The 23443-nt window shown below is 41.0% G+C and overlaps 1 protein-coding gene across 7 annotated transcripts in view; it reads right to left on the bottom strand.

Moving 5' to 3' along the window:
- LOC122866543 (rho GTPase-activating protein 21-like) overlaps window positions 1-23443 on the bottom strand; it is an 84271-nt gene that overhangs the window by 15493 nt on the left and 45335 nt on the right. For 4 of the 7 annotated variants that reach the window (XM_044176308.1, XM_044176309.1, XM_044176305.1 and 1 more), the window contains 6 exons: window positions 21152-21173; window positions 10450-10542; window positions 9442-9520; window positions 8997-9051; window positions 5756-5779; window positions 2386-4366 (listed from right to left, as the gene is read on the bottom strand). In XM_044176308.1, coding sequence (XP_044032243.1) covers window positions 2386-4366; window positions 5756-5779; window positions 8997-9051; window positions 9442-9520; window positions 10450-10542; window positions 21152-21173 — 2254 coding nt within the window. Of the gene's footprint in view, window positions 1-2385; window positions 4367-5001; window positions 5295-5755; window positions 5780-8675; window positions 8713-8996; window positions 9052-9441; window positions 9521-10449; window positions 10543-21151; window positions 21174-23443 lie in introns of those variants that run through there. The other 3 variants (XM_044176311.1, XM_044176306.1, XM_044176310.1) reach the window with 3 other exon arrangements.

Raw genomic sequence — 23443 nt, 5'->3', positions numbered from 1 at the left:
CTCTCGGCAATAAACATATTTCCCAAACTATTCCTCTAAGGTCTGCCCAAATACAAAACTTCAGCCATTTCTACATGATCAATGTGAAAACATATTGATTTAATGTTTTCCCTTCACAGCACACCACTGGTGTTAAACACAGAACACTGGGAAGTGCTAAAATTTTAATCTAATCTAATCTAGATCTGAATATAGAGAGCTAAAAAAGCAAGAGCTGAGGTGTGTTTGTGTATACAGAGGATATGATGAACTCCTGCAGGTTCTGGGACATGACGAAACACAAGAGCTGCTCTCATTGATTGGTGATGAGTCACCAATGAAGAAACAACTGAGGATGCAAGGTCGAGTTCAAGCTTGTTAGGTTATAGCAGCCAATAAATTGGCAGAGATATGAAAAGACACAGAAGAAGCCACTTCAAACCATATTAAGCAACTTAATTTGAAACACCACAATAAGTAAATATAGAGTGCAGTTCCACTCGTACGCATTTGCTTTGTTATGAATGCGGTTTCTGAGTAAACACACACAAAAAACAATTTGTTGAGGGGACGTGACATTTTGCATGTACCTCAGCAGTACCAATTGTGTTCTGTTCCAGTACAAAATGTCTGGCAGACACCTAATGTACAGCAGTTGTTTGGAACTGTACTATGAAATTTAATTGAAGCAGATTGCTGCAGGAATGCTCTTATTTCTTTTTATGTCACAGTCCATTAGGATGATGTTCTTAGGTTTCTCTTGCTGTACAACACTGGGGGAAATATGAGACATTTTGTGAAGTGGGTGGGGGTGTATTGAGTTGTAGAGCAGCTCTGTGTGTGTATGTGTGTGTGTACCTAGTGACTGTGTGTTTTTGTGCTGCCCTACTCAGATGCCAAAGGGTGGTTTGAATACATCATGGTTGCCTGCAGTACAGTGTCACGCTGCACATAATCACACACCTGACTCTATGTCATCAGGAGTTCAAAAAGCCACAAGGAACCATTTATTTTAGCATTTAAATATCTATATAACATGCTGTGCTGTGACTGGCTGTAACTTGAGTAATGTACAGTATCCCTTAAATTACACTGCCTTCATGACAAGTGGTTTTACTGGCAACACACTAAATTACATAGGCTTGTTATTTTTTATTCAATCCAACACTTTTCTAACAAGAAACAAAATTCCCAGGGTATTTCCTGAGTGAGATAACCCTACCATTACTTCTGATGATCCAAAGCATATTCACGATGTCATTTGGACACAATAGACTTCCTTGTAGTATGATAAGTAGGGCAACAATGGACATACTTAAACTTGATTTTCAATGCATTTTTGTGTTTGAAATGCACCAACTCCTGAAGGAAGCTTCGGGTTGTTTTTTGTAATTTGGCTCCCATGGAAAGTATCCACAAAACAGGGAGACAATTCCCCACATAGCTAATACTGGACAGAAATAGCAGATAGGCCACCTTAAAGTGTAGATTTTGAGTTAGGACATTAATGCGATTAAGAGTATACACTATACTGTGAACTTCCCTGCATGAAAATCCTGCCAGTTCCACCTTGCATGGAGAAAATAGCATACTGCATAGCTACCCTAACTGCATTCAACATGCTATATATACACAGTATACACACACACACACACACCCTCTCTCTCTTGCGAATGCTAGAGGTATTAGAGCATGTAAAACTGTGATCGAATTTCACAATGGAAATACTATCTAGCATATGAAAATAATGCCCACTTGTCACGTACATCTACTGTATATAGGGCTGGGTAGCATTGTCGTTTTTCCATACTGGTGCCAATACAATACCCAAGTTTCAGTACAAATACCGAAACAACATTTTTTTTCTTAAATTGAGGAATATAAACATGTTTTTCTACAAAATTAGCCAAACATCTTAATGCCTCAGTATTGTATTGTTGTCTTAGCACAAGCAGTTGTACAAGGACTTTCTCTAAATAAACTACAGTCTAAAATGTCCTGATTTGCATCTACAGCATTTCCTGATTTGGATAAGGAAATATCAGATCAATACGTAAACACGATTAAGATCTAGCCAAGCATTTGATGCCAACTTTCGATATTTGATGCTACAAAGTTTGGCCGGTACTAAAAAACTATTAAGGTTTGAAGCCGAGCCCTAACTGGACATGTCAGAGCATGCATGTATTGTGCTTTCAGCTAAATTTCCATTAAAAGCATGCTGCGAATATGGTACAAATTCCAATTGGCTCAAGAGTCTGCCATGCTTTCACGCATAAACATACTTTTTCACTCACACAAACACATGATGTGTCTTTTTTTCTACAGGACTACCCTGTCACTGCTGTTGCTATAGAAACAGGAAGAGTTTAAAAGGAAAGTGGTATAGAGACAATGCAGTCTTACCTATGAAGGGGATTGAATCCAGGGAGTCATCCAAGTTGTTGGAGCCAGACTTTTGTCGTATATCTCCAAGCCTCCTTAGATGCATCTCCCTACAGCTGTCATTAGACATCCAGCACATAGCCCCATCTGCAGAGCCTGCCTTCACCAATGGTGGTGACTTATGAGTCACTCCTCCCTGTTTGTCATTAACAGCTAATACATAGGACGGAGGGCGAATGTGAGGAGGACCGGAGTTTTTGTCCCTTCTTAAGACAACAACTGTTGCATCTGGTCCTTCTACGCCCTCTGCAAGACCGTCATCAGTCTGTACGAGGGCATTTGTGGAACTGGAGGTTTCTCTGACTTTTGACTTTTGGGTCACAGATCCATTAGTGGTGGAGGAACCAGAAGAGGCAACAACTGCACTTTGTAGTTGTCTCTGCATGGGCAGTTTAGAGGAGGGACCAGAGCAAGAGGAGGACCTGGCTGCCAACCCAGCTTCTGACCTGCTCTCCATTTTCAGACTGTCAGCCCTGCTTCTCAGCTGCAGGTGCAGAGGGGAGGAGTAGCCCAGGTGGTTGCCCATGATGTTAGCTCTTTGGTCTTTGAGAGGGTCTGTGGTTTTAGTGGAGGATAAGGCAGGTGAAGGGTCTAAGATGGAGTTTTTGACAGGCAGACGTGATGGTCTCATAATGAGACTGTCTGTCCTTGATGTTAGTACAGAATCCGTCGTACCTTTAGTAAACACAGGAGCAGCTAAAGGCAAGTTAGATAATCCACTTCCTCGCCCTTCTTCCTCCTGTCCAGTGAGACTCCTGTTCAGATGAGGTAAAGCTCTCAGGCCTGCTCCCTGCCTGCTAGCTCTGGCTTCCTCTCCCCGGCACAGCAGCAGCCTGTCCTCCAACCCAGCACCTGACTCTCCAGGGTGCTGCCCCAGGTAGTCACAAGACCGTGCCCTAGGTTTGGTGACTCCTGTGGGGGTGGAGAAAGGCAAAGCATCCTCGGAAGCACTCCGAGGCCAATTCCTGATTGTTATTGTCCTCTCTGTTCCACCTCCAAGCCGCTCTTGGGAGGCGCTACGTAATGGAGTCAATGCAGTACCCTGGCTACTTGCATCCACCCCGCGGTCATTGGAGGTGCTTCTCTGTCTGATCTGGGAGCCCAGTGCCCCACCGGTGCTAGGAGGAGGCAGTGTACGTTGCTGGGCATAGGCAGAGCTAGAATTGGCAGCCGCACGCAAGCTGTCCAAGCGCTCCTGGATGGTGCGGCAGCCATACGTATGCAGCCTCTTGGCATCAATATAGTCTTTATAGGTGGTGTAGTTTTTCCAGTCAATGTTCTGGTGTGGAGAGGTGGAGGGGGCTGTGGTATAGGGTGAGTAGTGGTTGGCGTTGGGTGAGATCGCAGTGGAGAATGTGTCTGGGGACGCAGGTTTGAGAGGGGCCCGTATAGGTGGAGATGTGTCAGGATAGATGGGGCCAGGTCTAGAACTTGAGGAAGGGGAGTAGACTGGGGTTTCTGTGGGACGGGAAGAGGGGTACTGCAACTGTGCACCCCCAGGTACTGAGGGAATAAGGGGTCTGGGTCTAGCTGAGCTGGACTCTGATGCGGGACTGTACCGGTTTTCCTCTGTCCTGTGGCTGGGTCCAGCCCGAGCCACCCGGGACCCCCTGTCAACTGGATCAGAAGGCATGGCCACTGTCCTCACATTCTCATTACAGACACACACCACTGTCTGAGACTTTGACGTCTGTTGGGGAGGTGGAGATGGCGGAACAGGGATTTCCACCCGGTAGCTCTTTTCTGTGGCCCCACCTCGTCTTCCTGGTCCCTGAGCTGGCCCTCGGGGGGTTTCACTGACTGTGGCCGGCTCTGATGCCTGAGCCATGCCTGCAGACTTAACTTCTATCCGAGGGTAGCATATGGGAGGGGGCTCGGGGATGTTCTGGGCATTTCCGCTGTACGCCTCATTTCCTTTGAGGTATGCATCCTGGGAATATGCCTGCAAGAGATTATAGGACATTATGTCACTTCGGTTGTTGAGGTTGGAGCGCTAAATAGATCACATTAAACCCTGGGAGAACATCATACCCAACCGACAGGATACATTAGACTTTTCTAAAAGACAGGGAGTGCTGTAGACCTGTTGTGAAACTACAGCAGAACTTGGTCCAACCTCTTCTATCACAAGATGATGAATTTACTGCCACATCTCAACCAAGACTTCATATTCCTCTGCCATTACAGCTACAGTATCAATCTTTTCTAGAATACCGCAACTGCACCACGCCAATGTGGTTGCTCAGATTTTGGAAGTAGAGAAAGAATGGTAATCCACTAGTGCCATTTATTGACAAGAGTCTTTGTGTGAGCTGATGAGATTATCAGCAAGACAAACACTGTTACAGCATTCCCTCAGAGAACTGTAAGTGACAGACAGACAACTGGATTCAGCCTGTCTATGACAATAAAACAACAGCATGCTAAAAGTAGACACAGCCCTCCAGTACTCTTTCTCAAAATCAAACACAACAATCACTCTGTTAGCAGCATTATAAGTAGAAAATGAAGGCTGGAAAGTCTAGAATAAACCAGTGGAGCCAGGAGAGACAATTAAGCTGGCAGGGGCTTACCCACCTTTGGTACTGGAGAGTGTGCCCTGAGGCATGAAGAGAGGGTGAACGGGGGACGCCTCTGTCTGCCGTTGGCAGCTAACGCTACTTCTGTCAGCATGGCTCCACAAATCTGCTGTCGCTGTAGCAACTAAGGTACTTTCCTTGATTAAAACTTGAAGAATAACACTAAAATTTAGCTAGTTATATGCCTGCCCACTCTCCAGTGAATGACCGCCACGGACGGCTTCAGAGAAAATTCCTGGTTGCATAGTGAACACGCTATATTTCCTCATCCCTTCAGCGCATAAGCTCTTGAGAAAATGAAAGGGAGAGAGTTGTGGTGTTGGACTTTAATCGATAGCACTCTACCTAAGGTGTCAGGTTACAATTGAACTAACAGCAGCAGCAGTAAGCCTGCTGCTTGGTGCCTCCCTCTGGATCTGCATAACTTATACAGTCAAAGAGAAAGCAATTTCCTGAATACGGAAAGTACAGGGAAAAATGTTTGACATCTGCTGACATGTGAACTCAAGAGCATTCCAGTACACACATCTTTCTCTCAACCTGCTATTCAGGAAAATACAACAAAAATTAACCTGCATATACTAAACCACAGTACACAAAGTGTGTATACAAAGTAGGGGAAGTATATTTTGGGTTTTGCCAGCCTCTATATATGCAAATACAAGCTCTAAAGGTGGTGCAATATGTCATAAGAGCTATGAATCATCAAGAAAGAGAACGTGAAGGAAAGTTAGTGTAGTTTCCCTTCTTACCAGAGCAGTGATATCCCTGGAAAACTGCAGTCCACAGGTTAGAGAAGTGCAAGCAGAGAGAAAAAAGGGAATAAAGAGAAGTAAACAGGTGAGCATAAAGAAATGAGAGGTACAACACCAACGATGGAGGTGAGATAGGTACTTCTCTGACTTCAGCACAGGTTAAAAATACAGTCCTCTGTGGGAACACTGAGCAGAGGCATCAAAGTCGGAGAGTCGTAGTGGAAGAATAAGAAAGAAGAAGAATAGAGGTGAACTTCAGCAGTGTTGGTGTCCTTCTCAAACCTGAATATCTAATGAGATACTGTTCATCCCCATTATTTCCTCCTCTTACACCACTTCTTCCTCTAACCCACAACACAGCTGCAGTCAAAATACATTGGCAAACGTATTCTGCTGGCTTTCTCTCTCTCAACATACTCAGCATTTCTTTCCTTTGCTCTGTCAGTCTCACCTGTTCACTGTGGTACCTCACCTCCCCCTCTCTGGTTTCTCAAGCATTTCAGTGGCACTTGGACTACACACATCTCTATTAGCCTCTTTCCTCCTCTCTGTCAGCCTCTCGCTCATCTGTTAGGCGCTGCTCTTTCATATGTTCACTTCTGGGTGAGCATAACAGCATGCTTGCCTGATCTGCACTAGCTTCCTCCCTCACTCGCTCCTGTAAACAGTGAGCTGAGAGGAGTCAGCTGACTGCAGCTGCACTCCCTCTGGTAGTGAGTGGGCTCAATGTCTCCCAAAACACAAAACAGACAAACATGAACACATTTAAAAACAGACAGATACATCTACAGACACCACCATGTGCCTCCTCCATTCACCCTCATCAAAAGAATATTGATGGAAACGTTCATTCTGAACTCTGTAGCAATAATGTAAAGCATATGCTTATACTATAATAGATACCTGGTGTATTTCTTAGTATGCATTTTTTTAAGAGCAGCAGCACTGAAACTGTCCAAAATCTTTCATTCTTCTTGTATAAACAGAATAAAAAGGTCACACAGAGCAGCATTTAGGATTTGTATTGATGAGGACTACATATGTATTTCAATAATTGAAAGGAATGACTTCTACTATCCTTAATTTTACTTTGTTACAGAGGTTCATAGCTCATTATGCAACAGTTTAAACCCATGAATTGGTCTAATGGCAGCCAGATTTTAAAGAACTGTAAAGTAAAAAACAATCCCTAGTTGGCACATCAAACACTGAATTTAACTTTTGTTTTCCTCAATGGGGAGAAAGAGCTAATTGCTTCATCCGAATCCCCCAGCCTTGTGAGTGCTCAGACTCATTCCAAAATGCCAAAAGCAAGTTTCTGTGGCTTTTGGTGAGCTGCGGCCAAGCAAACAAGCTATGTGTGGAATTTAGCAACACAGTGGGATCTGACTCAGTTCTCTGCTCCAAGATAGAATTTCCCGAACAGAGGTGAATAACGTGTGGTGACTGGTTTGACGTGGCCTGGCACTGTTTTATCGTCTGTGGGGCTCTGGACCCTGACTGATGGCGTGGGCTGGCTGTTTGCATCTCTGAGCTCATCAGCCTGATGGGTAGAGGGGATGTGGAGCTGTGGCATGAGGTCTAGCTCTGCTCCTCCTGTTATTAGCTTTTTCTCACTGCTGGGTATTAGGGCTTACAGCAAGGAAAATTTCTGTGCCTGAAATGTGTTTGGGGGTTAGGAGAAAGAATGGAGGAAAGGGGGGTTCACGAAATTAAGAAATGAATTAATTGAAAATGAACATGTTTATTAACACAATTGATACAAATAATAACAAATTGTGCAAAACGAACAAAGGTAAAGTGCACTGTCTAGTTCCTGATTCGTTTGGGATTTTGAATGTAATCCTTGAGACAATCTAAGCCACTCTGTTTCAACGAGACTCTGGGGACTACTGAGGAGGTGGAGGGGTTGCTGGGGATGAATGTTGAATTAAACACATCATCTTTTCCGGACCTGATGATGGAAGTAACGAGTAACAAGTGACCCTTCTCGCTTCCTTCTCTGTAGAGATGCGCAGTACTGATCAGGCTGGATGTAGTGACAGTGGTATAAGATGCTAAAAACATAGCCTAGCGAGCTGTAGGCTACAAGCCAGATGGAATCGTATGACGGCTGTGGCGCATATCGCGACCTGTTTCAGAAAGACAAGAACACCAAATCTAATCGTTTCTAAATGTGAATCCTCTTGATAACTTGAAAGGTCCAAATGGCAGAAAAATGCATTATCTACTCACCCTTTCCTCAGTCAAAAACCATAGTCTGGTAAGAAATTGTATCCAAGTCCAAGCACAACTTTCAAAGCCATATAGAATATCCAATACGCCTATCTTTCAAACTTTTCAACGCTCATTCCTCCGTTGGTCTCTAAACAGCGTATGCGGCATAATAGGCCTACTATTGTCAAACGATCGCCAAATTTGTCCAAAAGATCGCAACAATGATGTGAAAACAAAACAAATTGCCTATTTAATGCAGTGCCTTTTCAAAGTATCACGGTCATGTGCATTATTGAGCTGACACTTTGCTGAGCCACAGTGTAAACAAAAGGTTTTTATTAATAAAGTAGGTCTACTTTATTAATACAAAATATACATATATATGTATACAGCCATATTCTTGCTACGCAACAGTCAAAAAAAAAATACGCACAAATACTTTCCATAGACATATAATTATCTTTTCGAATCTAAAATGGCACAGTGTTGGAGAACTTTAAGCCCTGCGGTACTGTTTCATACAAAGTTTTCTGAGCTACGCTTGAAGGAATAGTTTCACATTTTGGGAAACATGCTTATTCGCTTTCTTGATAAGAATGAGATGAGAATATCATGTCTGTGTGTTAAATACAGAGCTGGAGTCAGGACGTGTTTATCTTAGCTTAGCATAAAGCCTGGAAAAATAGGGAAAACAGCTAACCTGGCTCTGTCCAAACGTTGTGTCTGGTTTGTTTAACCTGTAAACAGAAATGTAAAAGCAACAATTTGTGGTTTTAGGAAGAGTAATGTCCCTAAAACCATAAATAGTGATTTTGAAATGTTCTGTTCGTGAACGGGTTAAACAAACAAGATACAGCCAAGATATGCCTTTCATGGCCGGGTTGAAAAATTAATTTTTTCAACTAACAGGTCTGGTATTAAAACTGCAAATTATCACAAATCTTTAATGCACACTTTCCGACTGTATAAACAAAAAAAGAGCATTTTCAAGTACACTATTTAGTGATGAATGAATGCTTACCAGCTGCAAAATGTCCTCATCTTTTGGCATCACACAGAGTTCCAGTGAGGCATCGCTGAGGGAAGCAAGGGTGCGGGGGACGAGAGAGAATGAGAGTCAAAGTGAGATAAGGAGAGAGACTGTTATAGCACAGAGCTCAAACTGTGGAAGGCCATGGCACTTCTAAAGAGAACAAGTTTTACTTGTAAAATGTAACTTTTAATAGCTGCAGTTTAATAAGTGGGATTAAATGTTACATGTGTGCTTGCCAGTGATAAGAAAATGATTCTCTCTGAAAAACTGAATGCGTTTTTGCTAGAAAGTTTCACAATGGCTCTATCATTTTCTGCGTTGTTAGTCGAGTGTTTGCAGTTAAGGGTTTAGATGGAAACTCTGGCATCAGTCAGCCAGGCTCACATATTTCCCATGAACCATAAAATGAAATGTGGAATGATGGCGATCTTACCTGTTCTGGATCAAGGCTATGACTTGCGAGTAGGTCTTCCCAATGATGCTCTCTCCATTCACTTTTACTATCCGGTCCCCTAGACAGAATTAGAGAATAAATTACAAACCTGCTGTTTACTGCTAACAACAACATGATAAATAATCGTCTCACTCCTGTGTTTTTGCACTCAGCTGCTCAGAAAAATGATCTGGAATCCAGTCAATATGGTTATTGACGAAGGAAATCACTCTGGAGTAGCTTCTTCCAGCACAAACACACATCTGTGTTTAGATCAAAAGGAGAATACCAATACTTGTTTATTTGAAGAACCCCATGTGAGGATCCATCTCCATTCAAGTTTTCTGAAGATGGCCATCTTACAGGAAGAGAGGCGAGGAGAGTTTAGGAGAGAAACTAGATTATTGTGGGAAAACACTGCACTCCCCTGTCCCAGGAGAGGAGAGTGAACAGATAAAAGCAGACAGTTTAGAGGGCTTGTCCAGGCCACTTAACATTTCCTGCAATACAGAGTGCTAACCTGGCAATAATGCTGACAGTACAGAGCGCAGAGCTTCAGCTGTCACCTCCATTTCAGGGAAATTGGAAGGAGCTGATTCCCTTTTTCATCAGAAGGGAGTTTGTTTAAGTATTTTTATCCTTGCTGCTTAAAATTAGAAATGGTACACGCAGTAATAAAAGAAGAAAGAAAGTGGGAGAAAGAATCAAGGGAAGGTTGGAATAACAGTGTGTATATTACACTTTGTTCAACCCCCTACAAAGGAGCCATCTGTTATTTTGTAACTCGTATCTGTTTTGCCTGGCAGGTTACAAGGAAGTGGAACTACCTACAGTAAAGATGTGAAGAAATCTTGGCATCTAACAGCGCTTTGAGGTCAAATGTGAGACAGGCAGAGTTAATCATAAGATCTGTCAGTTATCAGAAGGAGTGCAATGATCTCCTTAGAAACTGTGTGTGTGTGTGAGAGTTACGTTTGTGTGTGTGTGTGTGTGTGTGTGTGTGTGTACCTGTACAGAGTCCAGCTCCGTGGGCGGGGCCTCCCTCCTTCACTTGCTTGACGAAAATGGTGTCCATTGGCTCCAGACGGTTCCGCTGTCTCCCTGGCAACGAGAGAGAGAGAACATGCACCGAGGCGATTGGTCACACAGTGTGGAAGAGCAGCAGTGGAGTCAGAACTAGGCCACATTGCACCGGAACTGGAAATTCAACTGCGGCAACAGTGTGGCATCAGTGCACATATTTTCTGCAGGGTTTTTCCACTTGTGTTATATTGGGCAATTTACTGTCTGAGGATGCAATGCAAGGGAAAGGATTTCCTGGTTAGAAAACAGCTTAGTTCTCAGTAGAGCTGAAACGCTTATTCAATGAATCAAATACTCGATCAACAAAACATTATTCTGCAACTATTTTGATAATTGATAAATCGCTGAATTAGTTTTTAAAAGCAACAATTTAAAACATTTCCTAGTTCCAGCTCCTCAGCTGTGAGGATTTGATGCTTTTCTTTGTCTTATGTGATAATACATTTAATATCTTTGAGTTTTGGACTGTTGTTCAGACAAAATAAGATATTCTGTTCTGTTCTGCCGATCGACTGACTGTTTAAGATTCTATTTCTTCCATTTATTGATACATTTAACAGCTCCTTATTCTCAATTGTGATTAGCATTATTGCCAGATTTCTAAATCAAAATACACACGCTCTTCCTCAGTGGTATTAGTAGTATAAGACAAGTAAGCTCTAAGGTTTTATGAAACAAGACACAGGGAAACCAATTCTTCCTCTTTTCAAAATATTCCTTTACATCCCAAGCACCGTATCAGTCTTTTCTTTGTGCCATCACATCCTCTGTCCCTTGATACATACATACTCCACTGGATGTCAGATGTGTCCTGAGCTGCAGAACAGTACAGTGAGGAGAGGTCAGAGTGTGCTGATAAGGCTGCATGGGAACAAGCCACAAGGGAGTTTAGTTTCATACGGCAGAGGAAGAGACAGCACGCCATGTCGTGTGATGTGCATGGGGCACGCTAGTGGAGGACATCCAGCTAATTAAGACCAAGTAAAATCACTAATAACTTCTTTAAAATGCATGTATAATGTGTGTTTTTTAACAACAGCAATTATGTGCATGTGTATGTGATAAAGAGGGCGTGACTATGTCTAATTAAGACAGTAAAAAGCGTCTTTCCTTGAGCCATAAGCCTCAATCTCAGTTGGCCTCATCTGCCTCTTAGAGCCCCGCAGGCTTTGAGGAAGTGCAACATCAGAGAATCCCACTGTTCTTTCCTCAGGGACCGCTGACAAAGTACGCATGCTCTTTTAATGAATGCCCTGCTTCACATGTACACAGCAACAGATACACGCATGTATGACCCAGTGCAATCAGTGCTCCGTAGAGCCCTGAACAGCTGGACTGGAACAGATGTGGTGTTTAAAGTGTTGCTGAGGAGCAACTTCAAAGGAGTTGGTTCAGGATCTGAACCTGTAACCTGTTAGTCTCGAGACGTTTTCCTTAAAATCCTGACAATTGCCAGCTTGCGTCTATATATATTTTTAGGTTCCTGTTGGCAGGAAACGTGCCAACGTCACCTTAGATGCCCTTTTCCTTTTGTGATGATGGCATGACAGTATATTAAATGCATTTGCCAGTACACTCTGCTGCCTCCCTCCTGTGGCTGAATAAGTTACTGCAAACAATTTTAATTTGTGATCAGTGATTGATAACATCTCAGAGCAACATCATCACAAAAGTGAGTTTAAAATGACACTCCGGCCCATTTACACCTTACAAAGATGTCATCATCACCAAAACCTTTGCCATAAAGATATTTCTACAAAAGATGATCATAATATCATCATATGCATAGTGAAGTCACTATTAAATACACTTCAGAGTTTGACTGAGATATTGACAACAGCTGTAGGCTTGTTTTTGATCCAGTAGAAGGCAGTGCAGCACATAAAATTACTCATCTTTCTTAGTGAGGAACAGTGTAAAATTGTTAAGGGCAACACTGTATTTCCATTCATGTTCTTGCTGGTTAGGATCCTACTGGATGACCCGGTGGCTGATTACGTGACAAAAACTTGACATATGAACAAAAGTGCTGCAATGTGGCTCTATTGCAGGTACAGATCTACCTCTGCCCCCTCCTCTGCCCCCCTCCCCTCTCTCTGTCCCCCCCTCCTCTCTCTCTCTCTCTCTCTCTCTCTCTCTCTCTCTCTCTCTCTCTCTCTCTTTCTGCATGGGAAACAGATGTTAACATTGCCAAAGCATGTATAAAATAAAAACATACATAAACAGAAGAATTGTGATATTAAAATATATACAGATAAGTTAAGATAGGACAATAATAATAAATTGTAAATACTACATACAATACATAATACAAATAAGTGAAAACTATACACAGCAACATATTTTTTTTTTATGAGTGTGTGTGTGTGTGTATGTGTATGTCTTCCCCCGCCCCCGGCAAATTCCCAATCCCGAGCCAATCTCTCCGAGCTCCAACTCTGTAGCACAAATTGGATTCAGAAAGTTTCCATGCCCTGCAGCTGGATGAACAGGATTAAATGTGGAAATCTAAAGCTTTGGATATTTTTAATGCTCCCAACTGTCTTACCAAAGCATAAACTACTGTGTGGATTAATGAAATACATTAGCCTGCCTCAAAATGACTTTGGCTGTTCCAAAATGAGGGTTGAATAACCTCAGCTACACTTGGGGGCAAATGTTTCACTAGTGGACAAGGCACTCAATACTCCATGTTGATAAGATTATACACTTTACTTCACCATTTTACACTATGGTAAACAGGTGCATGCTTGAAGCAGGACTTGGTATAAAAGCATATTTAAATAATTGGAGGTTTTGTTCAAACTACAGTAGATGGCACATACTGAAGTTTACCACATCAACACCATTCAGTACAGCATTATGTAAGCTGCCAGTGTAGTAAATTAATTTCCTATTGTATTTTATGCCTGCTTCACTTATTTATGTGGCAAATTCTTTCCCATTTGGCATCTAAAAGACTGTCATAAGTCAAAACAAGTGTGAAAACACTCCCTGAGCCAAATTTGGCATGATCGTGTTGGTTTTCTTAAGTCATAACTGATCCTTACTGAAGTTGTTAATTGTAAACAGCAGTGATTTTAAAATGTAGCGTTACAACTTGCCCTGCAACGCTTATCCTCACTGTCGATTATCTAATGATTATTTTCTCAATTAATTTACTAATTGTTTTATCTATGAAATGTCATAAAATATTCCAGAAACCTCCCAACGGTGATGTTATCAAAATGCTTGTTTTATCCAACCATCAGTCTAAATCCCAAAGATATTCAGTTTACTATCATATATGACAAAAAAAGCATCAAAAGTTCCCATTTGAGAGGCTTGAACCAGTGAATGTTTGGCACTTTTGCTTGAAAAACAACAGAAACTAATAATGTAATGATAATGTATCTAAATTTCAATAACCCACATAATTTCACACAATCAAAAACTATATAATATCAATATGGATGTAGAAACACTTGAGTCTGAAACGCCACAAACTGACCTGGTGTGTTAGACATTTTTCTGCTTTTCTGTGCTTGAAGCTCACATTTCAATTATATATAAAGCAAAAAATGGCATTTCTTTTCCTTACTGTAAGTTTTATACAGCCCAATCCAATCTAGCAGTGCTCAGTCAATGTCCATCCACTGGCTAGATGTCTGCTCTCTGGCCTCAACAAGCTCTGGTTTGGCTGTTGTCCCTGGCTGCACAGCTGGGCCCGCTTGTGTCGGCCAGCTACCCGCTTCCCCGTTGTTTTGGGTTAGATAATGTTATTCTTCAGAGGACTGGGCCCGCTGCCCGCTCACTGCATTAAACCTGGCGTAATACCTCTCCATGCAACCTGTTGTCCTTTACCATTTGTCACTCTCACATTTACACATATACGAGTAAATAAAAATATACAAAAACCTATGCAGATGTGTTGCTTGTTCTTCGCTCTGATACTGAGAAGAAAAGGTGTTTTTCCCAACACTTCAAACACTGAGGAGGAGGACTGTGCATGTGTTTAGATGGCTATCTGTCAGGTCTCTTCCAGCAGGGAAATATGAAAAGGGAAGGCACATAATCCTGGCATAGTGTATTCCCCATAGTGTGGAAAGGTCAAAGCACAAGTACGCTTCACATAAATCCATAAACTCCAACTTTCTTCAAAAGCACAGCGTGTTTTATTCTCAAACTTCTGCTCAAAGAAACAGGACTGCTTAAAGACAGCAGAAGAAGCCATCATGAAAATAAATACTGTAATTCTGTCTTTGTTTCCCCTATTCCCAGGAAGAAACACTCTGTTCAGTTCACACACAAACTAGTCCAAACACAACTCCACTTTGAAAGCTTAAACTCTGCTAAAACACCTGCGTACCCCAGTCCTGACCTCCTTGAAATACTTAATAAACCCACATCCTTACAAACTGCGTCACTAGACTTTGTCAGATGGCGAAACGACTTGTAGGTGCCAGTCTCAGACGGACAGGTCTAATTTCACTAATCGCTGCACTTTGTAAACAGCCACAGCTTTATGTCAGAAACCTCAGCACACACTGGGGGAGAGTATGTCAAAACACCTTAAAGCCCCTGTCATCGCCCACATTGTCAAGTCAGGAGTTTGTCCTTGTAAAATAAAGTAAACTTTATTTATATGGCACATTTCTAAACAGTAGTTACATAAAGAAAAAGAGGAATATGGCCCAACTGATACTGTATTTTTGAGGCCAGTACCAAATTTATATTTAAAAGGCTAGTATAAAAATTCTGATAACAATACATCAGCCGATATTTGTTTTTTTAACAGACGCACGTAATATTAACAAGCATTTTTGATAAGCATCTTTTACATTTGGTTATTTAATAGTTCTCAAAAAAACACAACACTGAAGCTTCATTTATTGGTTACGCTGTAGCCACGCCGTAAGCTATGCTGTAGCTGATGTGCACCTCCTCAAAAATGGCTACGGAAAAACCATGTAGGGACTGCGAGAACTGCGATTGGTCAGTTTGGTTGCTTGTGTTTTATCCTACAAGTATCTGATCCCAGTAGAAATCCTTGACATTGAAAACAACATGAAGCTGAAAAAGGCTGAGTTATTGTCTCCTTTTCAGTAACACACATCTAGCAAAGGCATTTCCACTTCTCACTGTGACCACCACTCACAATCACAGTGAATGAAACGACGTAACTATGGCGACTGCAGAAAACAGTCTCAATGTGTCAATGTGTGACATCTGAAGCTTTTAAACTGTTAATTTTCTAAATGATGCATGAAAGTTCACTCTTGACCTTGCAGTAGGACCTCCTGGAGGGCCGGGATCATTTTAAAATAAGTCACTTCCATGACTGTAACATTCCTAACCTGGAAGAGCCGATGTAGAAAAACATGCCTGACACCAACGCTACATCTGTCCATTTGTCCGCTGATATCTACAGGTTCACACTCACTCACTCACTCACTCACACCTGGGTTTTTTCCCCACCACAGACAGGAAGGTGGTGGAGTACTTTTTATCAATTTTTCTTCTAGGAATTCCAAATACCAAAACCCACCCAGGGGAAAGAGGATATGAACTGACATTGCTCTGACCACATGGCAAACAAGGTTGATTCAATGTTTTGTTTCCTTTCTGTAAAACAAGCCAAACGATCTACCAAGGGAGTTTAAGTTCATCAGAGGTAACAAGTGGCAAACATCTGGAAACGTGTTAAATGAGCCAACTGGCCGTAATACTCTTTAAAGAGTGTGTAGCGTGGTGTCTGGTTTTTTTATAACCTTTCCAAAACCAAAAACACAAGAGCAAAAGTGGAAGGAATTAATTATATTGTGTGTTTATCTGCTCTAACATCAGCTGCAATCGTCAGCACGTTCGGCCTACTACCTAGAGTAGTAACCAAGCACGTTATTAATGAACTACATAAGTTTGTGGGGTTAAAGGTTTAAAAGCCCTTTTCACAATAGAACATTCTCTTTGTAGTATTTCCCCACTGTGTGGGAGCCGGTCCTGGATGCAACTTTTTGTTTAGGTGAGGGTTAGCAGATTTGGGCAAGTTACACTACAGCAACCCCAGCCAACATTACTAGAGATAACGTTGTGTTTGCCAAAAACATCTGTAAGTCCTCATCCTAAAAAGCCTTTTCTCTTATAACCCTCAAAGTGAACTCATACTGTTGGAACATACGAACAAGTATGTAAAGTAAACAGTATTATGTTAGAATGAAATAACAGTCTGAACTTTTTCCTTATCCTACTTATAATACAAGAACTAACTAGCTCTACGCTGCAATACAAGAAGAATGCTGTCTACATCGGTCATAAAGTAGTGAGGATGCTAACTTTTTACCTGAGACAAGCAGCTTTAGCCTTAGACATTTAACATGATATTATGTATGTAGCCATCAAATGCATATTTGAGACGCCTTTAACAAGATTCACCCATCAAAACAAGTCAGCGGGAAACATTTATAAAGTCAGTTTTCAACCAACTCATGGAACTAAAATTAGCTTAATTAGCTAGCTAGTTAACATTTCAGCAAAATTGACATTTGCCAGCTGGGAAAGAGAAGTCTGCTTTTATCTACATCTGTCTGAAATCAAAAATGAATTGTTTAAAAAATGACTAAGAATTATGAGTGGTGACTCTCTAGCTTAGCAACAGGCATAGCAACAGTAACTAAGGGGGGGTGAATGGTCAATTGTATTTGGATATTTGCTTAAAAAAGTTTTTATGACTAGAGTCTTAATGTTAAACAACTTCTACGTGGGTGGGTGTCAGAACAAATAAACTAGTTGTCAGCTTTACGATTACTCACACTTAAGATAAAAAAAAAAATCAGTGTACAAAACTGGTTGGGAAATCTAGCTGTAGTCAGAATTAAAAAAAGAGAAAAACACGCTATTAAATTAATCTAGACTTGGGGAGTTCAGTGTAAGGCCTAATGGTAACAAACTTCAAACTGGAAAAGATGTAGACAGGAAAAGAAAGACAGTAAGAAGGGTCGAATTAGAAGAGCAGAGAGAGAAAAAAAAAAAGAGTCAAAAACTTTGGACACAGCTTTGCAAAAGAAGGTGGGGCATTAAAAAGCCCACTGGAGAATTTTGGGGAATTCTGTTTGCTTGTGCTGCATTACGTTCCCTCTGCAGACTTCAAATAAATATAAATAATAAATATTTGAACAGATGGAGACATTTTTTCTGTTTCTTCTCTTGCTGCGCTGAGGTACCACAGCTTCATAAGCATAGCACAAAACGCCTCATTCGGATTTTACCCTTCAACACACAAAAACACAATTCACAGCTGAAGAGAGAGAGAGAGAGAGATACAGGAAAGGGAGAGACACCAACAGAGGAGGGAGGGAAGATGAGAGGAAGTGAGATAAAGAGGAAGATTTGGGATAACAGCCGCTTGGTATGTAGGCAACCTCTGTAAAGGAAATAAACAGATCCATTCTTGACACACACATTTCCATGTTTCCACTATCCATCTACATACTGTATAGAAATTTTTACGTTTGTTTATTTGTGTATCAGGTTTGAAGTGTTTCCAGCGGCAACACCCAGCTAGTCAACATGCGGTCAGCAGCCCCATCCCCCCTCCTCCAAACACTAACAGCCTCATCACACACTGGCCCGGAGTCAAGCAAATAAACTGCACTCCAGCGCGCTGGGGAGGCCGGGACTCGAGCACAGAAAACTGGAGAAAGCTGCAGAATGCAACTTTTTTTAAAATGTTAAAACAACTAAGCACATGGGATGTATTAACTGTCTGGGTCTGTGTGAGACCCTGTGCGTTTGCGTGGTTTTTCGATGATGTTACGGGTGTTTTGGGGCGTATGCCGTTTGCTATGATCGTGACCAGCAGAGTGCTGGGTTGTCACATAGCAACAATAACAATTTCTAGGCATCGGTAAGAAGTGACACCAAACCCAAGTGTCTAGAAGTTAAAACACACATCAAATGTCTTGTTTTCATTGCATTAGTTGTCGGTTCCTTTATTCTCTGGCTGCATGTTGTTTCATAACAGATAGTTAATGAAGTTGAGATGTGAGAAGGTCAAGAACAAACTTTCAATCTCAACTTTTTTTAAGTCAACATGGACAAGAAGTCCTTCAGTTTCTTAGGAAATGGAAAATTTGAAGACGGAAATTTGACCATCTACAATTCCATGACACTTGGGCAAACTCCATCTACTGAGTGTACAGTATAATACAACACAATGGAAAGCTCCAGAACAGCTACTAAATGGACCTTTGTGGGGATATAGTTTTGTCAACTGCTGATTCCAAGGTCAAAAATGAATTTTCAATCTCAGCTCATGCGCTGTGGTGTGTGATCATTAGAAGGCGTGGAAAATTAGTCAACCAATACATTTACTGCATAATAATACATTTTGAATAATATTGACTATATAGTATACATATTGTACTGACAGGTGTTTATATTATTCTATTATATAACCTTCATGTAGGTAGTATTTTTTGCAGGACTGTTGTATTAGACTGTTTTAGCTAGGTATACCTAATGAACTGTGAGATACTGAGTGTATTTTTAAAAACAGTCACAATCACTATGATAGCACACATAATGAGCTTGTGAGTGCTGTGCAGAAGAGAGAGTCAATACATTACATTTGGACACTACTGCAATTTTTCCCTACACACATCAGGAGCAGTTTGGTGTTCAGTGCTTAAAGGCACTTTGGACACTAAACTACACAGAAGTAAGTACAAGATTAATTAATTTTATTAGATCTGTCTATCTCGGAACCATACAATTTAATCAAAAGTTACAATTATAATTAGCAAAATCTGAGCCATTTTTGTCATACTAAGTTCCAGTGATCAACAAACCTTTGTACGTCGCTGTCCTGTGAAACATCAACTTTTCATGAGCTAAGAAAGACAGCGCTGCTTTTTAGCAATGCATTTTTCAGATAATTTTTTAATGGTTTATTTAGCTTAAGATGTAAAATATTTTTCTCAAACCATAATGGGACACTTCAATCCTTCAGGATATCTGTATCTATCTCCAAATTTGGACATACATGATTTTCACTTATTTGATATTCCTATTGTTTATTCTTGATTAATTTTGCTGCCCTTGCTGCTATCAGTGGCCTTGCAAAGAAATTCATTGCTGATATCCATGATGCCCTATGACCTGTCAGTTTCATCACCACTGCTGAGCCTGCTGAGAGGCAAAGAAGGACTTTTGGGAGGCTGGAAGCAAGCCAAGTGACTTCCTGTGGCAGCATGGGGGCTCTTCAGGCGAGGATCGTTATTCACCATCTATTGAGCTTTGCGATGAATGGTTTTCATGCACTTACAACATACTATTTAATGACATAGGCACACACACACAGTCACACATGGGTTTTACATGACTTCTTTCAGGTAGAGTCACACAAAGGAATTCAAGTGTAAGAATGTGTAGCCATACAAATTCCCTGTAGGGTTTCCTCACACCACAGCAGGGCCCCGTAGTGTGTGTTGTTTAATGTTTTGAGGCCTGTGTTGAATGAGGCGGGTGGACATGGAGGGGTTAAAATGGGTGGGAAGGGGGTAGTGTGAGGAATGTGACACCAAGGGCCAAGAGGGATGATGAGGGACACTTACAGGAATCTCTCAATTTCCCGTTGAGAGCCGTTTAAGAGTCAGATTTATCACAAAGCGCTCACCCTCCTCTAACCCTGAAATCCCTCACTTTCACTGTCCACTTATGCCATAACAATTCTCTGAATCACACCTGGTAGGGCTTTGGGTTCATTACAAACCAAACAAACAGCTAATGATGATTATCTTCTCCCTTTTTCCCCATTTATTACAGACAAAAATTAGTGCTTCTCCCAGAAATGTTATGGGTTTGTTTTTAAAAAGAAATATCAACCAAACACTGAGCTTAGATGAGAAAATACTAAAGCTTACACAAACTAGGGTATAGGAAACATCCCTTTTGTGTTGAATCAGTTGAAAACACAAAAAGTGGATATTTCTTTAAATAAGAATGCAATGGATTACTTCTTTAAGACTGCACTGTTGCTGTTCTGTCTTTGTGTATGTTTATGGGAGCCCATGCACACATGCTTTGTGTTCTTATATGCCACACAGACATGAGATGCAAGGCTGTTTAAGAAGGCTTCTGATGAGGGACAGCAGAGCAATCCTCCTGCATTCATGCTGTGCTGCAGACGTGAGCTGAATACTGAGGGACTGGAAGGACGAGCTGGATGCTCTGAGGAATGCTGAGGCCTTGCCAAGCTAGCAGCACAGCTCTGACTGCCACTCTGGTGTTTAAAGCTTTAGTCCTTGCTCTTCAAAGTGCACCACAACACCGCCTGTCTGCCTGACAGCTTGCAGAAAAGACAGCTTCACCTGCAACATGTTGTTTACACTGGCTTTAGTACCATTCCCAGGCCAAATCAGTGCTTTTATAAAGCTATTAATGGGACTGAAACGCTAATGAAATGTTTAGACCAAGGCACAAAGAATCACCAAAATGCATCTATTTCAATCTATAAGGAGTGAGAATACATTATGTATTCTACATAATGGACTGTCAATCCTAATTTGCAACACTTGAGCTCCCAGATCACACAGCACATCTCTAATGCATGTAGTAATTTAAAAAAAAGGTACAGTTTTTCAACACTTACCTCGGCTGCCATTCTCTTCATCCTAGAAGAAAAAAGAAAGTAAATGTCAGATGATTAGTGATTTTATTTCATCAATTAATTTCCCCCTTTTTGGGACTTATTTCTTTTGCATCAATATATTCACAGATACAATCTGCCATGTAAATATATGTTGAAAGACTGTTTTACATCATATGGTAAATTAAAATACAGATCATTTCTGTCACTCCATTCCCAAATCCTCCTCCATCTACCAATCCCATCGTTTAGTTGATCAACAGAAAATTAACAGACAACAAGTCGACTATTGTTCAAACAAAACAAGCAAGTTGAATAAGTCTCATTTACCATGGCAACTTGAAATTTGAAGTAACCGTTTGCTAACAAGTTTGTTAGTTAAAATGTGAAACATTGGTTATTGCAGGTTTAAGTATATGCTGACATATATAGACTAAACAATTAACTGATTCATCAAACCAGTACTTAACAGATTAATTGTTAATCAAAATAATGGTTAGTTACAGCCCTAGAGGGACTCTCTCAGCACAGAATGACGGATGAGATGATCCAGAGAGAAAAAGAGGAGTGTTCATTATCATTTGACACAGCTAAAGACAAATGAGAGGACAAGACGACCCAGATCAATCCCTGTAACAAAAAAGACACTTCATAGCCATGTTTGTGTTTTTTTACATTTGCTCAACATATGAAACCTTAATTTCCCTCCAAGCCTCAATTAAAATCCACACACTCCTGCTTTAATCCACCTCCCCTCAGTGACACATATGTTATCCATGTATCCTTTAAGAGTCCCTGCTCTCCCAAGGCTTTCCTTAAGACAGTCTGACCCTCTTCAAGCTAACCCCAATATCCTCAAACCACGATTAAGAGATCCAATCCAAGACCCTAAAAGTAATTACAATGAAATGTGATGAATGTACAAGGATGAGGATTTTTTTTTTAACCCTCCTCTTGTCAGTTTGGGTTACGTAATGGGGGAACTGGTTAGGGTGTACAGTGCGTGTGTGACCTGACAGATTGAAATTTAAGGTTTCAGTTTGAGTAATTCCCAGAATCACGTCTTATGATGAGACGGCCACAGTTGACTCAAGACAGTCAGCCAAAAGACAGAATTTTGCTAAGCAATAGCTTGCTTTAGTTAGTGTAATTCTATAAATCAATGCCACAGAATTAATTACTTGAATGAATTACTTGGAGAATAATGCCAACTTCTTATGCAGGAGACTAAAGGCTAAATTCTGCTTTGTCAGGAGCTGCCAGTGTTTTAAGATGAATTTATTGCCTTAATTTTGCGTGGTATGCAGCTTAGACCACTGGGCTAGAGATTTCCTGTTTTTAAGAGATCAAACTTGCCAATGTCAGTTTAATTCAAATTCACAAAACCTTCATATCCTTTTATTAAGTTATAGAAAGATCATAAAAGCATAGTGGCCCAGACTGGACTTAAAAGTGGCCAAAACAACATTGTGATACCCAAGAACACCTCTGGGGGAAACTGTCTCTCTTTTTGGTTACACAAATGTCTGAAAATCCTAACTGTCGTGCCATAGCTTCTCTTTCAACATGCAGAACCAAAGCCAAGCGCTATAAACAGAAAGCACTATGCTAACTTTGTAGGAAATCCTTCTGTGTAACCTAAAGAGGTTGTCAAAATACACTTCAGAGAAAAGTAAACCCAACTTATCCTGAATTATCACTTACAAAAACTAATAGTCAGGAGGCCATGATAAGCTTTGAGAAAGCTGACTCGAAACACCAGCACATTTTCCTATTAAAGAAGCCCTGTCGTATTTACCCAAAGCCCTTTAGTCTCCGTTAGTCTGTGCCCATTAGGAGCCGGAAGTGCTGTAACGTCAGGATTAATACCAAAGGGCAGATTGGTACTGATGTTATCCAGAGGACGGCTGGCAGACTTCCCAGGTGGGATGATACAAGTCAGAGAGGCTCTTGCTGCATTAATGATACTACATGTGCATTTTAATATAACAGTTCAACTGCAACATTGTACTGCTCTTTAGTGTGGTGTCAGTGATGACAACTCAACAAATTCAATGCCTCAACTTTAACATCTTGAACAGAATAAATACTGATTATATCTCCAAGTGCTTATGTGGTTTCTACAATAGATACCATTTAATAACCTAAGCTGTATCCCCATTCCATACTACATACTAATTACAAGTATGTTTCAGTATGTAGCGTGTCCACACTGGTAAAGTGACAAAATTAAGTATCAAAAGATATCAGTATGCAACAAAATCTGCTTGATTTTTTTAATGTTCTGTTGATGGA

This window comes from Siniperca chuatsi, linkage group LG19 (assembly GCF_020085105.1).
Source record: "Siniperca chuatsi isolate FFG_IHB_CAS linkage group LG19, ASM2008510v1, whole genome shotgun sequence".
Lineage (NCBI taxonomy): Eukaryota > Metazoa > Chordata > Actinopteri > Centrarchiformes > Sinipercidae > Siniperca > Siniperca chuatsi.
This window is presented reverse-complemented; position numbering and strand designations above follow the sequence as displayed.